This window comes from Haliotis cracherodii, unplaced genomic scaffold (genome assembly GCF_022045235.1).
Source record: "Haliotis cracherodii isolate W230 unplaced genomic scaffold, xgHalCrac1.p SCAF_9, whole genome shotgun sequence".
In the NCBI taxonomy this organism is placed as follows: Eukaryota; Metazoa; Mollusca; class Gastropoda; order Lepetellida; family Haliotidae; genus Haliotis; species Haliotis cracherodii.
This window is the reverse complement of record NW_027266343.1, coordinates 40,077,483-40,096,370: the sequence shown is the minus strand read 5'-3', so window position 1 is coordinate 40,096,370 and position 18,888 is coordinate 40,077,483. Positions and strand designations below refer to the sequence as shown.

The 18,888-nt window shown below is 39.8% G+C and overlaps 1 protein-coding gene across 1 annotated transcript in view; it reads right to left on the bottom strand.

Annotated features, from left to right (window-relative positions):
• The window catches only part of LOC139452306 (uncharacterized), a 34,222-nt gene extending 16,077 nt beyond the window's left edge, over nt 1–18,145 (bottom strand). Inside the window, exon 1 of the mRNA XM_071233732.1 lies at nt 17,259–18,145. Coding sequence (XP_071089833.1) covers nt 17,259–17,865 — 607 coding nt within the window. The 5' untranslated portion in view covers nt 17,866–18,145. The remainder of the gene's footprint in view (nt 1–17,258) is intronic.
• Nucleotides 18,146–18,888: the final 743 nt, after the last annotated feature.

The window sequence follows — 18,888 nt, the reverse complement described above, 5'->3', positions numbered from 1 at the left end:
TGCTATGACTATAATTAGTCAACCATCTGTCTGCAAGCATCCGTAAAAGGCGACGCTGCTTGTTGTAAGAGGCGACTAAGGGGATCGGGTGGTCAGACTCGCTGACTTGGTTGAAGCATGTCATCGATCCAAATTGCGTGGATCGATGCTCATGATGTCAATCACTGGAGTGTCTGGTTAAGACTCGATTATTTACAGACCTCCGTCATGTAGCTGGAATATTGCTGAGTGCGGCGTTAAACAACAAACAAACAAAGAAAAGAAGTGCAAGCATCCAGTTTACAACGTACATGTACACTGCGTTTAAGTGCAGAGTGTATTTGTATTGCCACTTATACTTTTATTTGGTGACATTATAAAGTTGGGAAGTTCACACACATGTAGGCATAGATATGCACCAAACAATACCCGACATATCTCACTGCCAGAGCAATAAATGACAGGTCAACACTCTATCTGAAGATATCCCTCTTACGACGTACAGTGTATTCACGGGCAGGGTTGTTGATTTTACCTCTTAAACTTTTCTTTAGTGTCACTATAAAGTCAGTCAGTACACACGGGTCACATTCAATGACTGACGCCAAAAAGGCAAGTAAATGCAGCGTTTTGATTTGTCCGCTTTGCGACAATATAGACAGATGATGAACGCTCGACTGGATTTTAGAAACTGGATCTTCTTGCACACCTGCACACAATCGACACGTGATATTAGAATACCACGTCTTCATGTAACTTAGCTCTACATTGTAAACATCGGTTGCTGTTTTGGCAATTCGAGTACAAGGTATGCCAAATTAATCAAATGACCAACGTAAAGGAATAATACAAATTCTGTAGACTCACATTCATTCAGTTTATAAAGTTAACGATAGCAAAGAGATAAAAAGCGGTGACGCATGCTGCTACGTATTTATAACAATGACCTGTTTTCTAAGAACCCGCTTGCCACCTTCCCAAAATAAGGTTCTTATTGCAAAAGGCGGATTTTGTTCCCGTCCTAGGCCTGTTATTATAACGCACGCTACAGCAGTCAGTCATACACTCTCGGTTGTTATCTTTGCGCGCAGTTATCAGTGTTGCATTCTTAACGAACAGTGCAAACTTATTGCGACATAGCGTGACATGGTTTTCGATATCATTGTGAAGTTGCATATATGACTGTTTTTTATGCCCATTCACTACCTTTTTGTTGATGCAACATTCAAACTGATTTATATGTATGATCTTGTGTGAACGTCGATGCTCTGCGCTATGTATACTCGTTATCAAATGTATTAATATATACTAGTATCCTTTCAGTTATGATAAATACCCTGAACCCATTCGCTGTCCTAGTTTAATTATTGATATGACGTTGCATCTCCATCTCCGACATCAGTACTTTGCCAATCATTTATCTCGCACGTGAGAGTACTATTTGCTTCGATGACTGTCTTTAGCGTCATGCCATTCGCATGAAAATATATGGTAACAAAATGCTTCCGGGGTATTTATAATTAAACAGTGATACATAATACACTGGATCGATCATCGAGCATGGCCGCTATGTTGTTCACTCATATTGTTATATAAATACCTCATTTAAACAGCAACTGAAGACACTTCTCTACCTGTACAGTTTATTGTCGACAAAACTAACACCAATTGTTGTATCAATAATCCATTTGTTAAAAATATTTGCTGATACAAATGTAGTAAGTATCGACACATCCCTATCCGGACAGTTTATTATCGGAAAAAAACTAACGTCAATTGTTTCAGTAAAACACATTTAAACAGCTTTTCTGTACAAAAGTAGCAAATATAGACACTTCTCTACCTGGACAGTTTAGTGTCGGAAAAACTAACGCCAATGAGTGTATGACATTTATAATTCTCAGTAATAGATTTCGGTGACATTAATCCACTTACTTTCCAGATAGACCCGTGAAGATTCCGGGTTAGAATAGGTCTTCAGCAACCCATGCTTGCGTCGTAAAAGGCGACTATGCTTGTCGTAAAAGGCGACAAACGGGATCGGATGGTCAGGCTCGCTGATTTGGTTGATACATGTCATCGATCCCAATTGCGTGGATCGATACTCATGATATCAATCACTGGATTGACTGGCTCAGACTCGATTCTTACAGACCGCCGTCATATAGCTGGAATATTGCTGAGCGCGGCGTTAAACAACAAACCAACATCAACAACTACTTTCCAAATAGACGTGGTATTGTTAAGGTGTAATCATCACATGATGGATTATAAGTTTCTTTAGTAAACAATCAGCAACCTTTTTAAACGAGTGTTTAGTCAACATAATATTATTCTGTTTGCTTGGCATTCTATCAAAGTTGGTTCATTGCAAATAGCGACGTTTCTAGGCATAAACATACTTACTTCCATAAAGCAGAGGGATTGGCAAACAAGCAAATTCTCCCAAAGATGATAAACATACAAATTACAATGAATTGAAAGTGACATGAGACATAGCATACATTATAAAATTGACATTAAAGATAATTATTGCTCTGTGGATTATCTTTCGTAACTACAGCTACGTTATTATTTACATCCAGCACAACAACATCGCAGTATCACATAGCAAAACCAACATCTCAGACAATATCTCTAAATCGGCAAGAAGATAGAATAAAACTGTGCACTGATTTCAAAATTTCAAAATTTGTTACATTCGTTAAATCTACGTTTCTAGGTAGAGTCTTACAAGCTGAAACCATATTTCAGATAATCCTATAAACACATATTTACGCTCCATAAACTATCTGATATACTACATAATTGTGCCTCCATACATTTCAGCCAGTCATCTGAGGCGCCGCGATTCGCTGTGCAGAGTTGCGTCCCTTAGGCGCGCCAGAAACCTATGATTGTGTGTTCGAATCCCTGTTCGCACCGATTATGTTTCTAGGTTTGTCAGCACCATACCCGTGCTCGTGGGTTTCACCGTAGTGGTAAAAGCCAGGGACCTGCATGACCTCGGGCTTTCCTCCCACATCAAGCTTACACGCTGTGATATAACTGGAATACTGTTAAAAGCGGCGTTAAACCCAACTCACACACTCATACATTTTAGTAAGGCTTTCTCGATAATGGTTGGAGAACTTGTCACTGGCAAAAACATTTGAGATATAATATAAACAGTAACAGATTTAAACTAATCAAATCTATGAACGATATCCTGTGTAGAACATAATGACAAATATTCTGTAAAAGTGGTGTAAGACAATGCAAGGTGAACATAACATTTACCACTACTACTGCATAAATGACATAGAAAATTAACTTGTATCCAATAATGTGGAAAGTATAACACTTAGCTATAGCCTTGGTGGTGATGAACTGTCTATAATTATCTGCCGTCATATAGCTGGAATTATCTGTCTGCTAGTATTGTTATATGCGAGCACCTGTGCTGCTAGCTGACAGCCCTCTAGAATTACAGAATTCACTGAATTCTATAAATGATTTTTTTGTAAAATGAATCTGAAGAAAACACACGCAAATAGTTTTATTTGACAGTAGGATGTAAACACAGCTTGAAAGTTAGTAATGAACCTATTGAGATTGTAAATCAGTATAAATATATTGGTATGATCTTCAGCATCAACCGCCAGAAAATATATTGCCAACCATCTCACAAAGCATTGCATCTGTGATACAGACGTTTGAGATATACTGATATATCTTTTGAAATGTAAATTTTATTTTTTTATTGTACAATGCAATTGTGTCCTTAAGGGAAGTGTGTTTCGAAAATGTTCAATGTTCTTGCTGAAGCTACGTAGCGACTTTCTCATATATATATGTGTTCCACAATTTTCTTGAACCTCTTCACAAAAGTAGACCCGATGCCATAATCCCCCCCTCCCTTCCATGACACAAACGACCCCTCGGGTCTCCAGATCTTCACACATTCGAGCATACTGTATTTCACAGTCAACATTCAAGCATGTGACTATATGTACGCGAGCGTCCGACATCTTGGTAGTAGAATCAACTGTATTCACACTGTTGTCGTCACGAGACACAAGGCTCCTTCAATAAACAGATATGTCTGTCCACAACGGTGTATCAGATTCATACATACATTTACCAGGCCTGACAGAAATGCGAAGCCACGGCCCTTGAAGATTCGCCTTTCAACTTGTACCGCTTCAATGTGTCAGTAAGTATTCATGTAATTCAACTGTCCCATTCTCTAAATAACCCGCACATGTACAGTAGATGTAACATCTGATGTAAGAATAAATATCCGCACTACATGTACATATACGTCACCTGACGTGACGATAGAGAGACATACGAGACTGAGTCAATCGCAATTATTCAGCTGAACAATTACCCGAGACTGGGAACACCCGAGAGAGGCGTATGGAGTGTTAAGGATAGACCCGGATATATTATGACCCTGTGCCTTCGGGATATAATACGCTTTTCTCAGCTGACCTAGTTTATGCTGTGAGGAGCTGTTTATTTCATGTGTTGTCAAGGTGAGGTGTCGGATCCCCCCTATGAATGTGACTTACACAATTACCTCCCTTCTGTAGACAACCCGTGTCTGGCCCACCCGAGTGGTACTCATAATACAAAATAGGATACATATTTATGAAGCATATTGACACAGCAACCACAATGTCCTACTTGCTGTAGCTTTGAAGATCTTAACATTAGGAGACGTCGGACAGGCGAGTATTTGTTTGTTTGTTGTTTAACGCCGCACTCAGCAATATTCCAGCTAAATGACAGCGGTCTGTAAATAATCGAATCTGGACTAGACAATCGAGTGATTAACACCATGAACATCCATCTACGTAATTGGAATACGATGACATGCATCAACCAAGTCAGCGAGCCTGACCAACCTATCACGTTAGTCGCCTCTTCGACATGGGTTGCTGAAGAAATATTCTAACCCGGATCTTCATAGGTGACAGGCGATTAAATATTTGAGGTGACTACACATGGGTTGCGTCATAACAGGTTGGGTGTGGATAAAAGGTCCATGAAACTATTGAGAAGATGTGATTTTGAATAATTACAGACACAAATGAAGACCGGAGTGACACTAGGTCTGAAAAGCTACTGAGCAACATTCATGTGTGTTTATCGTCAGCGGTGACTATCGTCGCTATATCGCTGAAATAATGGCGATGCGACGTTAAATTTTAGCTCACTCAGAGGCGACTAAATGGGTCAGTGTTTAGGCGTGGCGACTTAGTTGATAGCATCTCATCATACGCTGGCGGCAATGCTTCAGTGAATAGATTATTCACAGACAGGCTGGTGGTATCGCTGTGTGTGTCTCAACAACCAAACATCTATCGATAAACATTTGTTTTGTCTTACCAAACGGTTCAATGAATAATTCTATCACTAAAGAAATAAAAGAGTCATATATTTGACCTCAACCATGTTATAATGGGTAGGTTCCATAAATATTTGGAATTTTGTACATTTATATGTATCAATTACTCTTTCATGAATGTTATATTTCCGCCTTAGTTATCCCAGTCGTAGCTTATCAAAAGCTGTAATATTTACCGGATTGAGAAAAGGGTCTCCATATTCTGACACATCTTCAAAAAAATGTCACATTTCGGGAGAACAAACGGTTACATAAATCTATTGTAAGTTAAGTTATATTATAACAATTACGCAACAGGACAGCTGACAAAGACATCTGTATCTCTTGTACTCAAACATGTGCTGAGATAAAGTTTTTTAGGATGGCAGTTCGATAATGCGAAACGGATGCAAGCTAGGCTGTTATCGATTCCTCATCAGTTTCATCAAACATGGGTTATGCCCTGATTGCAACCCACTGATGCAATCCTCCCCACTTTGCGTGTTTATTTACACAGTAAGTGTTTGTTGCGTGACGTCACACAACAGTACTCCCGCCATACGACGGCATCCTGTGAACAATCGCGACTTGACTAGACTAAAGTGATCGACCAGTAAATCCAGTGACACGATAGCGCTAAAAACTAAAAACCAGTGCCGTAGCAATCCTGTGATGCAGTGTTGTTGATTTACATGTTTAACCCATTGTAAATATAAAACGTAAAAAGCAGAAAATACCCAGCCTCTAATATACCCCGATACAGATTGGGTGGATCGATGCTCATGATGTCAATCACTGGATTGTCTGGTCCAGACGCGATTATTTTACAGACCGCCCTCATATAACCGGAATATTGCTGAGTGTGGCGTTAAACAACAAACAAACAAAACAAACAAAAACCCTTATCCATACTACATATAATATCTTAGTGCTGGTGTACATGTAGTTATCTCAAGCGATTCCCCCTAAATTTGACTCTAGTCATATGGGCCTAGGCTTACATGACTAGCCAGGCTCAAACCACTCTCTCTAGGCTCAGCTATCTCCCCTACTGGGTCCAAATGACTCCCCTTGTTTTGAACTAAAATAATTACAGAAAAGATCAAACATATCTTGTATTATAAAGGTTTTCAACCCCTCATCCTCATTCTGAAATGTCAGGTTAAGAACAATCCCACATATTGTTTGTCAGGTGTTTTAGTACCAGTTATTTTATCAAAGTTTTATATTTAACATTTTTTGGAAAAAAACTCCAGGTGCCTCTCTTAAATGACCATACAAAAACCCTATGATTTATTATCAGAATACTCTCTGTGTCCTTCATCCGAATCTTTGATATCAGGCTCAAACTACTACCCCTGACCTATATTCGTTTCTTGAGTATCAGGCTAAAACTACTCCCCCTGTTCTTTATCCAATTAGGACCGCCTCCGTGGTCTAGTGGTAGAGCGTCCGCCCGGAGAGCGGAAGGTCCGGGGTTCGATCCCCGGCCGCGTCATACCAAAAGACGTTAAAGGATGGTACTTGTTGTTACCCTGTCTGGTGCAAGGACTGGTCGGCTCGGAGTCAGTATACTGTGGTGTATGTGTGGGGTATTCATGTTAAACTGCGGCATGGTATCTCAGTGAGCTAGCACTATAAATCAGCATCAGTCCGGACTAGTACAAGCAGCCACACACACACACACACATGTGCATGCACGTCGCTATATAAGTGCAATAATCTTGGACGCGACGTTAAACCCAATTTCACCTTACTATATCCAAATATTTGATATTAGGCTCAAAATACTCCCCCTGTTCTATATCCGATTCTTTGATATCAGGCTCAAACCACTCCCCTGTTCTATATCCGATTCTTTGATATTAGGCTCAAACTACCCCCCGCCCCATGTTCTATATCCGATTCTTTGATATCAGGCTCAAACTACTACCCCTGTTCTATATCCGATTCTTTGATATCAGGCTCAAACTACTACCCCTGTTCTATATCCGATTCTTTGATATCAGGCTCAAACTACTACCCCTGTTCTATATCCGATTCTTTGATATCAGGCTCAAACTACTACCCCTGTTCTATATCCGATTCTTTGATATCAGGCTCAAACTACTACCCCTGTTCTATATCCGATTCTTTGATATCAGGCTCAAACTACTCCCCTGTTCTATATCCAATTCTAAAATTTAACATTTGAAACCTCACGCTGTGCGTTCGGTTCCAAATTCAATTTAGCGGGGTTAAATCTACAGGTAACCTAGCTCTACATTGAAAACACAGTATGTTTATCTCCTAAATATCACTAATTCAATATTTGCTATTACAGAAATCATTTAGTAATGTTCATAATTCATTTATATTATACATAGGTACAATTTCTATGACTTTCTCCCTCCCCACTTGCAACTTAGTATACTTGTCCTGTGATGTGAGAAGGCTTTGCTTTCACTTAGGGTATTAGTAAAGTCGCTAAAAGCTGTTTGCGCCAAAACCCTGGATCGATTTCCAAAATGGTAGAATCTGTGAAGCTAGTTTTGTGTGCCCCCAAGACGCGTGAGACAATACTCATTCACTCCACGTTGATGTTATGCGCCTGCCATGCTTCTATGCATACAGCATACCTGACGGATCTCGAGGCAACTTTAAGCAGGTGGTCGTGCAGCAGGAACTGGGATCCCAGCCGAGCGACATAGTTGGTGTCTTAGCGTAGTGGCCAAAAGGTACAATATCTAAACATTCGTCCACCCGGGTGACCAAGTCTACTTCAGCATCACAATTCGTCGTGCGGAGTTACGACCCATAGCCTTGCTCACTGGTTTCTCAGAAGCAGTACACGTCTATGGACTGCCTCATTTTGGACCCTCCTGATGCATCAAAATGAAACAATGCAAAAACTGAAAAAGTGCACAGCGGGATTAAATCAAACTCACTTATTCACTCGCAAACTCAACCAAACAGAAATGTCCTCTGCTTGAGAAACCAAGTTAACCAAAGTGATGTTATTGCTTTTCCATAAATTTTGTATCCACACTAAAAAATCCTTTCAAACAAGGCTAAAGGTTAGCAGGGATCACTAATACCCCTGACTTTGTCTCCAACATTCTTTGTTCGAGACAAAAAAAGAGCAATATTTCTCAGAAAATCCGCTTATGGAAATCGAACTTTGCACTGCAAATCTCCTATTCGTATAGAAACCGGGACGGTAAATCACATAAATAATTTATCCAAGCAATCTTCTCGAAGCGTCGCCTTGACAAATAACACGTTCCACAACCTGGTGTAAACTATACAGCCCTAACTAGAAGTGGATCCTCTGAAAAGGGGTATAAATGGCCTAGAAACCTCCATACGCAGGAACTAGTTTAGTATTGTTCAGAACACAATGCTGTGTTATTGGTGAAATTCCAGAAATACCAGAAAAGCAATGAGACAACCATTCAATTAAAACCGCCCCCTTGCACCGAAGCCAACGTTTACAATTCATGACAACTTTTGTTTAAAAGCTGCAGTGATTTTTAAAAGGTCCTGCTTTGGTACCAGTGGCGACATCAGGTACCTTTGTTGCTTGAAAAGAACAGTTACGACGATCTTCCATCCCCAACATCCGCATCCGCCTCCATTCCCATCTACAACAGTGCCTCGAGACCTAACCGTAAACCACTTCACTCCCACTATCTCCTATTCTGAAGACAACAACGTAAACTATGAGGGTTCTGTCCATATTATAATGACTACTCTTTCGGCCTTCTCATCACTGCAGTAACGTGGTAAAAGGGTAAAAGAGAGAGAGAAATTTAGGCAAACTGAAAAGGCTCATGTCTTGACATACCGAGTTCGAGTACGTATGCAGAGTTAGTTCCCTTATTCCAAAGGGTGTGTTATTGACCAAAATCTGATTTCAAATGAAACATTTCACCTGGCATGTGTTTTAAAAAAACAATTCTATCTTCAATTTTGTTTCTTTTCATGAATACGAATACCAACATGACTAGGAATTGGGGATTCACCGATTCAGTGACATTCGTCTCCGTTTTTGTGATTGTTACTTACTATATAAGCGTTCATGTAATATTTAATTCAAATTTAAGCCAATTCTTTTACACTTTTCATTGAGATGAGGGAACTGGGTTTAACGCCACTTTGAACAGCATGTTTTAGCGTCACAGCATGTCAGTTTAATGTTAGAGGAGTGTTGTGATTGGTGACACTTTGTTGAAACGTAGGAGCAAGAGTAAAAATTATTTTCAACGATGATCAGATGGACGTGCAATTAGTTCCATCCGGAACAAATATTGCCTTTGTAAATGTAGCGTGGAAAACAGTAAAAAGTGTTCCGTAAATATAAATCCCATGAAGGAAAATAGTACACAGGAACAATTTCACCACAGGAACAGATACTCCTTTACAAAATGTGCTGATATACATGTATATGAGATCATAATCAGAGCGATTGGCGGATCCTGACACGACTAAGGGAAGCAACTCTGTGACTTTAAGTCCCGACATTCTTTATGATACCTTTAACGCTGCCAGTAAAGTGTATGAAGGTAGCTGACATTAACCTCGTTTATTGACAGCCGCGTATATTCATGATAGTTCTTCGGATCACGTTGTTGGTTGGTTGGCTGGTTTGTTGTTTAATGCCACACTCAGCAATATTACAGCTATATGACGGCGGTCTGTTAAATAATCGAGTCTGGACAAGACAATCCAGTGATTGATATCATGAGCATCGATTCACGCAATTGGGATCGATGGCATGCATAAACCAAGTCAGCGAGCCTGACCACCCGATCCCGTTAGTCACCTTTCACGACATGCATAGTCACCTTTTACGACAAGAATGTGTGTGTGTGTGTGTGTGTGTGTGTGTGTGTGTATGTGTGTGTGTGTGTGTGTGTTAGAGAGAATATCTTTTGGCGTACCTACATATGTTTTTGTGCCTGCGTGCGTGCATAATTTGTACATTTGGTTGATAGTAGGTGTAAATCTTTCAGTGCAAGGTGAGCTAAAACCGTCATTGAATAGTGTAGTCAAATGACAGAGCATCCAAAAGGATCTATCCAAACTGGATAATCAAATAATAATAGTGTATGAGCATCCACTTGGTGAATGGAATCTGGCGCATATAAATGCACTTCTTCTTCTTCTTCTTCTTATCATTATTATTAAACACAAGTATCACATGGATCCCGTTATTGCTCCTTGCAGCTATATTTTTCATTGTTATTATTATCATTTTAATTATGTGTAAGTAACATCACGTGTGGCCCAGTCGTCTAAGGCGCCGCAGTCCGATGAGCAGGGTTGCGTCCCTTGGTCACGCCAGAAACCTATGATTGTGTGTTCGAATCCCGGTTAACCCCGATTATGTTTCTATGTTTGTCAGCACTATACTCGTGCTCGTGGGTTTCACCGAAGTGGTAAACGTTTGAGACCTGCATCACTTCGGGATTTCCTCCCATATTAAGCTGATACGCCGCGATATAACGGGAATATTGTTAAAAACGGCGTAAAACACAACTCCCTCACTCACTTCATTAGGGCGAGGCAACCAAACGGTAATCGCGCCGCCATTTTGGAAGGATGCGCAAGCGCTTCAAGCTGTTGCAGACCCTGGATGAGCATTTAATTTGCCTACTTTGAGCGATTCATAGCTTGCAACGCGCCCCAGCAGTCGGATAATTAATATTGCTTATGACAATACAGCTACTAACAACACGTGGAGTTTCATCTTACTCATGCAAGCTTAATTTTCATTCGACATTTAGTATACAGATTACTTCGTAAATATGTCTTATATGTTTAAAAAAGATAAAACTAAGAGATGGTAGATCAGCAAGTTGTTTTCTTAATATTATTTACAAAAACGTTTTCTGATGTCCAATGCACACAACGTTATCACAGCGTTAATGTGCAAAGTTGTTGCTACGTTTTGGAATAACGTTACAATGTAACGTATTACTAACGTTGTCATAGAGAGACGCAATTACGTTCTGGAGATTTTAGTATTAAGAGTATATATGTATATAGCAAAGTAATGCATTACTGACCTGGTATTCTGAAGAAGCAGTTCTATTCCTATATGACTATCAAGAAGCAAACTGTATAACGTTTCACTGACGTTTGAGAAACGTAGTTACAAAACGTTTTGTGATGTCTGAAGCACAACGTTTTCACAACGTAAATGTGTAATGTTGTTATAACGTTGTGAAATAACGTTTCACGGTTACGTTATTGACTTTTTTAACACTTCGCTACTTCCGGTTTGAAAGCGAGATTTGGAGTGCAGAAGGTGAAGGCTGGGTAGCACATGTTACACATGGAGATTTCAACTGTCCCATTCTCCAACTAGCCCGCACATGTACAGTAGATGTAACATCTGATGTAAGAATAAATATCTGCACTACATGTACATATACGTCACCTGACGTGACGATAGAGAGACATACGAGACTGAGTCAATCGCAATTATTCAGCTGAACAATTACCCGAGACTGGGAATACCCGAGAGAGGCGTATGGAGTGTTAAGGATAGACCCGGATATATTATGACCCTGTGTCTTCGGGATATAATACGCTTTTCTCAGCTGACCTAGTTTATGCTGTGAGGAGCTGTTTATTTCATGTGTTGTCAAGGTCAGGTGTCGGATCCCCCCTATGAATGTGACTTACACAATTACCTCCCTTCTGTAGACGACCCGTGTCTGGCCCACCCGAGTGGTACTCATAATACAAAATAGGATACAGATTTATGGAGCATATTGACACAGCAACCACAATGTCCTACTTGCTGTAGCTTTGAAGATCTTAACATTAGGAGACGTCGGATAGGCGAGTATTTGTTTGTTTGTTGTTTAACGCCGCACTCAGCAATATTCCAGCTAAATGACAGCGGTCTGTAAATAATCGAATCTGGACTAGACAATCGAGTGATTAAGATCATGAACATCCATCTACGTAATTGGAATACGATGACATGCATCAACGAAGTCAGCGAGCCTGACCACCCTATCACGTTAGTCGCCTCTTCGACATGGGTTGCTGAAGAAATATTCTAACCCGGATCTTCATAGGTGACAGGCGATTGAATATTTGAGGTGACTGCACATGGGTTGAGTCATAACAGGTTGGGTGTGGATAAAAGGTTCAAGAAACTATTGAGAAGATGAGATTTTGAATAATTACAGACACAAATGAAGACCGGAGTGACACCAGGTCTGAAAAGCTACTGAGCAACATTCATGTGTGTTTATCGTCAGTGGTGACTATCGTTGCTATATCGCTGAAATAATGGCGATGCGACGTTAAATTTTAACTCACTCAGAGGCGACTAAATGGGTCAGTGTTTAGGCGTGGCGACTTAGTTGATAGCATCTCATCATACGCTGGCGGCAATGCTTCAGTGAATAGATTATTCACAGACAGGCTGGTGGTATCGCTGTGTGTCTCAACAACCAAACATCTATCGATAAACATTTGTTTTGTCTTACCAAACGGTTCAATGAATAATTCTATCACTAGAGAAATAAAAGAGTCATATATTTGACCTCAACCATGTTATAATGGGTAGGTTCCATAAATATTTGGAATTTTGTACATTTATATGTATCAATTACTCTTTCATGAATGTTATATTTTCCGCCTTAATTATCCCAGTCGTAGCTTATAAAAAGCTGTAATATTTACCAGATTGAGAAAAGGGTCTCCATATTCTGACACATCTTCAAAAAAATGTCACATTTCGGGAGAACAAACGGTTACATAAATCTATTGTAAGTTAAGTTATATTATAACAATTACGCAACAGGACAGCTGACAAAGACATCTGTATCTCTTGTACTCAAACATGTGCTGAGATAAAGTTTTTTTAGGATGGCAGTTCGATAATGCGAAACGGATGCAAGCTAGGCTGTTATCGATTCCTCATCAGTTTCATCAAACATGGGTTATGCCCTGATTGCAACCCACTGAAGCAATCCTACCCATCATTGCGTGTTTATTTACACAGTAAGTGTTTTTTCGCGTGACGTCACACAACAGTACTCCCGCCATACGACGGCATCCTGTGAACAATCGCGACTTGACTAGACTAAAGTGATCGACCAGTAAATCCAGTGACACGATAGCGCTAAAAACTAAAAACCAGTGCCGTAGCTATCCTGTGATGCAGTGTTGTTGATTTACATGTTTAACCAATTGTAAATATAAAACGTCCGCTCCGATTTGTCCGCTTTGCGACAATATAGACAGATGATGAAAGTTCGACTGGATTTTAGAAACTGTATCTACTTCGAGAAATGAAACAGGAACCTGCACACAATCGACACGGGATATAAGAATACCACGTCTTCAAGTAACTTAGCTCTACATTGTAAACTTCGGTTGCTGTTTTGGCGATTGGAGTACAAGGTATGCCAAAGTAATCAAATGACCAACGTAAAGGAATAATACAAATTCTGTAGACTCACATTCATTCAGTTTATAAAGTTAACGAAAGCACAGAGATGAAAAGCGGTGACGCATGCTGCTACATATTTATAACAATGACCTGTTTTCTAAGAACCCGCTTGTCACCTTCCCAAAATAAGCTTGTTATTGCGAAAGGCGGATTTTGTTCATGTCCTAGGCCTGTTATTATAACGCACGCTACAGCAGTCAGTCATACATACATTCTCAGTTGTTATCTATGCGCGCAGTTATCAGTGTTGCATTCTTAACGAACAGTGCAAACTTATTGCGACATAGCGTGACATGGTTTTCGATATCATTGTGAAGTTGCATATATGATTGTTTTTTATGCCCATTCACTACCTTTTTGTTGATGCAACATTCAAACTGAAATATGTGTATGATCTTGCGTGAACGTCGATGCTCTGCGCTATGTATACTCGTTATCAAATGTATTAATATATACTAGTATCCTTTCGGTTATGATAAATACCCTGAACCCATTCGCTGTCCTAGTTTTATTTTGGATATGACGTTGCATCTCCATCTCCGACATCAGTATTTTGCCAATCATTTATCTCGCACGTGAGAGTACTATTTGGTTCAATGACTGTCTTTAGCGTCATGCCATTCGCATGAAAATATATGGTAACAAAATGCTTCCGGGGTATTTATAATTAAACAGTGATACATAATACACTGGATCGATCATCGAGCATGGCCGCTATGTTGTTCACTCATATTGTTATATAAATACCTCATTTAAACAGCAACAGAAGACACTTCTCTACCTGTACAGTTTATTGTCGACAAAACTAACACCAATTGTTGTATCAATAATCCATTTGTTAAAAATATTTGCTGATACAAATGTAGTAAGTATCGACACATCCCTACCCGGACAGTTTATTATCGGAAAAAAACTAACGCCAATTGTTCCAGTAAAACACATTGAAACAGCTTTTCTGTACAAAAGTAGCAAATATAGACACTTCTCTACCTGGACAGTTTAGTGTCGGAAAAACTAACGCCAATGAGTGTATGACATTTATAATTCTCAGTAATAGATTTCGGTGACATTAATCCACTTAATTTCCAGATAGACCCGTGAAGATTCCGGGGTAGAATAGGTCTTCAGCAACTCATGCTTGCCGTAAAAGGCGACTATGCTTGTCGTAAAAGTCGACTAACGGGATCGGATGGTCAGGCTCGCTGACTTGGTTGATACATGTCATTGATCCCAATTGCGTGGATCGATACTCATGATATCAATCACTGGATTGTCTTGTTCAGACTCGATTATTTACAGACCGCCGTCATATAGCTGGAATATTGCTGAGCGCGGCGTTAAACAACAAACCAACATCAACAACTACTTTCCAAATAGACGTGGTATTGTTAAGGTGTAATCATCACATGATGGATTATAAGTTTCTATAGTAAACAATTAGCAACCTTTTTAAACGAGTGTTTAGTCAACATAATATTATTCTGTTTGCTTGACATTCTATCAAAGTTGGTTTATTGCAAATAGCGACGTTTCTAGGTATAAACATACTTATTTCCATAAAGTAGAGGGATTGGCAAACAAGCAAATTTTGCTTTTCTGAATGCCTCTCCAAAACATGATGAACATACAAATAACAATGAATTGAAAGTGACATGAGACATAGCATACATTATAAAATTGACATTAAAGATAATTATTGCTCTGTGGATTATCTTTTGTAACTACTGCTACGTTATTATTTACATCCAGCACAACAACATCGCAGTATCACATAGCAAAACCAACATCTCAGACAATATCTCTAAATCAGCAAGAAGATAGAATAAAACTGTGCACTGATTTCAAAATTTCAAAATTTGTTACAGTCGTTAAATCTACGTTTCTAGGTAGAGTCTTACAAGCTGAAACCATATTTCAGATAATCCTATAAACACATATTTACGCTCCATAAACTATCTGATATACTACATAATTGTGCCTCCATACATTTCAGCCAGTCATCTGAGGCGCCGAAGTTCGCTGTGCAGAGTTGCGTCCCTTAGGCGCGCCAGAAACCTATGATTGTGTGTTCGAATCCCTGTTCGCACCGATTATGTTTCTAGGTTTGTCAGCACCATACCCGTGCTCGTGGGTTTCACCGAAGTGGTAAAAGTCAGGGACCTGCATGACCTCGGGCTTTCCTCCCACATCAAGCTTACACGCTGTGATATAACTGGAATACTGTTAAAAGCGGCGTTAAACCCAACTCACACACTCATACATTTTAGTAAGACTTTCGATAATGGTTGGAGAACTTGTCACTGGCAAAAACATTTGAGATATAATATAAACAGTAACAGATTTAAACTAATCAAATCTATGAACGATATCCTGTGTAGAACATAATGACAAATATTCTGTAAAAGTGGTGTAAGACAATGCAAGGTGAACATTTATCACTACTTATGACTACTGCATAAATGACATAGAAAATTAACTTGTGTCCAATAATGTGGAAAGTATAACACTTAGCTATAGCCTTGGTGGTGATGAACTGTCTATAATTATCTGCCGTCATAAAGCTGTAATATTGCTGAGTGCGGCGTTGAACAACAAACAAACAAACAAACAAACATATAATCATCTGTCTGCTAGTATTGTTATATGCGAGCACCTGTGCTGCTAGCTGACAGCCCTCTAGAATTGCAGAATTCACTGAATTCTATAAATGATTTTTTTGTAAAATGAATCTGAAGAAAACACACGCAAATAGTTTTATTTGGCAGTAGGATGTAAACACAGCTTGAAAGTTAGTAATGAACCTATTGAGATTGTAAATCAGTATAAATATATTGGTGTGATCTTCAGCATCAACCGCCAGAAAATGTATTGCCAACCAAGCTCACAAAGCATTGCATCTGTGATACAGACGTTTGAGATATACTGATATATCTTTTGAAATGTAATTTTTTTTTTTTTTATAGTACAATGTGTCCTTAAGGGAAGTGTGTTTCGAAAATGTTATTGCTGAAGCTACGTAGCGACTTTCTCATATTCATATATATTCATATCTCGTGTGTTCTGTTACCTTAACATCATGAAATACTACGACATTATTTGATTGCTTGATTGATTAGGTCATAGAATATCAGTGAAATATATCACATTTACGTGATATTTACATGTTGGTTTGTTTGATTGTTTGTTGTTTTACGCCCTACTCAGAAATATTCCAGCTATATGACGGCGGTCTGTAAATAATCGAGTCTGGACCAGACAATCCAGTGATTGATATCATGAGTATCGATCCACGCAATTGGGATAGATGACCTGCATCAGCCAAGTCAGCGAGCCTGACCACCCGATCCCGTTAGTCGCCTTTTACGACAAGCATAGTCGACCTTTACGGCAAGTATGGGTTGCTGAAGACCTATTCCCAACCCGGATCTGATATTCACCTGTACTCACATTTCAGGAGATGGTGAGGCTTGTACTGTATCTTTCTGGACAGAAAGTAAACCCCGGTGTCTCTACACTGCTGATTTTCTACATGACTGACAAAGACATCAGAATAAGTACCAGAGTCAGAATCATAACCATCCTCCTCCCATGTAGCAGACGACAAATCTGAAGCAGACGTGTGGGCCAGTTCAGTAGGAAACGACACACAGCTAGGAGGCTGTTGGGCAATCTCCACAACCTTGTCAATGATCTTGTTATAGTATGAATCATTCACTACGAGCATCTTTGTAACTTCTTTGTAAACCTCCGGAACTTCTTTCGGCGTAGATTTGACGTGTATGAATAAATATTTCTGAGTTTGGTGATCTCGGAGAACGTCAGTTAAACTCGATAGGCGGTTGATCATGTCAGGGCACAGGTGTATTATTGTCACAAGGGTGCTTTCCACAATTTCCTTGAACCTCTTCACAAAAGTAGACCCGATGCCATAATCCCCCCTCCCTTCCATGACACACACGACCCCTCGGGTCTCCAGATCTTCACACATTCGAGCATACTGTATTTCACAGTCAACATTCAAGCATGTGACTATATGTACGCGAGCGTCCGACATCTTGGTAATAGAATCAACTGTATTCACACTGTTGTCGTCACGAGACACAAGGCTCCTTCAATAAACAGATATGTCTGTCCACAACGGTGTATCAGATTCATACATACATTTACCAGGCCTGACAGAAATGCGAAGCCACGGCCCTTGAAGATTCGCCTTTCAACTTGTACCGCTTCAATGTGTCAGTAAGTATTCATGTAATTCAACTGTCCCATTCTCCAATAGCCCGCACATGTACAGTAGATGTAACATCTGATGTAGGAATAAATATCTGCACTACATGTACATATACGTCACCTGACGTGACGATAGAGAGACATACGAGATTGAGTCAATCGCAATTATTCAGCTGAACAATTACCCGAGACTGGGAATACCCGAGAGAGGCGTATGGAGTGTTAAGGATAGACCCGGATATATTATGACCCTGTGTCTTCGGGATATAATACGCTTTTCTCAGCTGACCTAGTTTATGCTGTGAGGAGCTGTTTATTTCCGGTGTTGTCAAGGTCAGGTGTCGGATATCCCCTATGAATGAGACTTACACAGTTACCTCCCTTCTGTAGACGACCCGTGCCTGGCCCACCCGAGTGGTACTCATAATACAAAATAGGATACAGATTTATGAAGCATATTGACACAGCAACCACAATGTCCTGCTTGCTGTAGCTTTAAAGATCTTAACATTAGGAGACGTCGGACAAGAGAGTATTTGTTTGTTTGTTGTTTAACGCCGCACTCAGCAATATTCCAGCTAAATGGCAGCGGTCTGTAAAATTATTCGAATCTGGACTAGACAATCGAGTGATTAAGATCATGAACATCCATCTACGTAATTGGAATACGATGACATGCATCAACCAAGTCAGCGAGCCTGACCACCCTATCACGTTAGTCGCCTCTTCGACATGGGTTGCTGAAGAAATATTCTAACCCGGATCTTCATAGGTGACAGGCGATTGAATATTTGAGGTGACTGCACATGGGTTGAGTCATAACAGGTTGGGTGTGGATAAAAGGTTC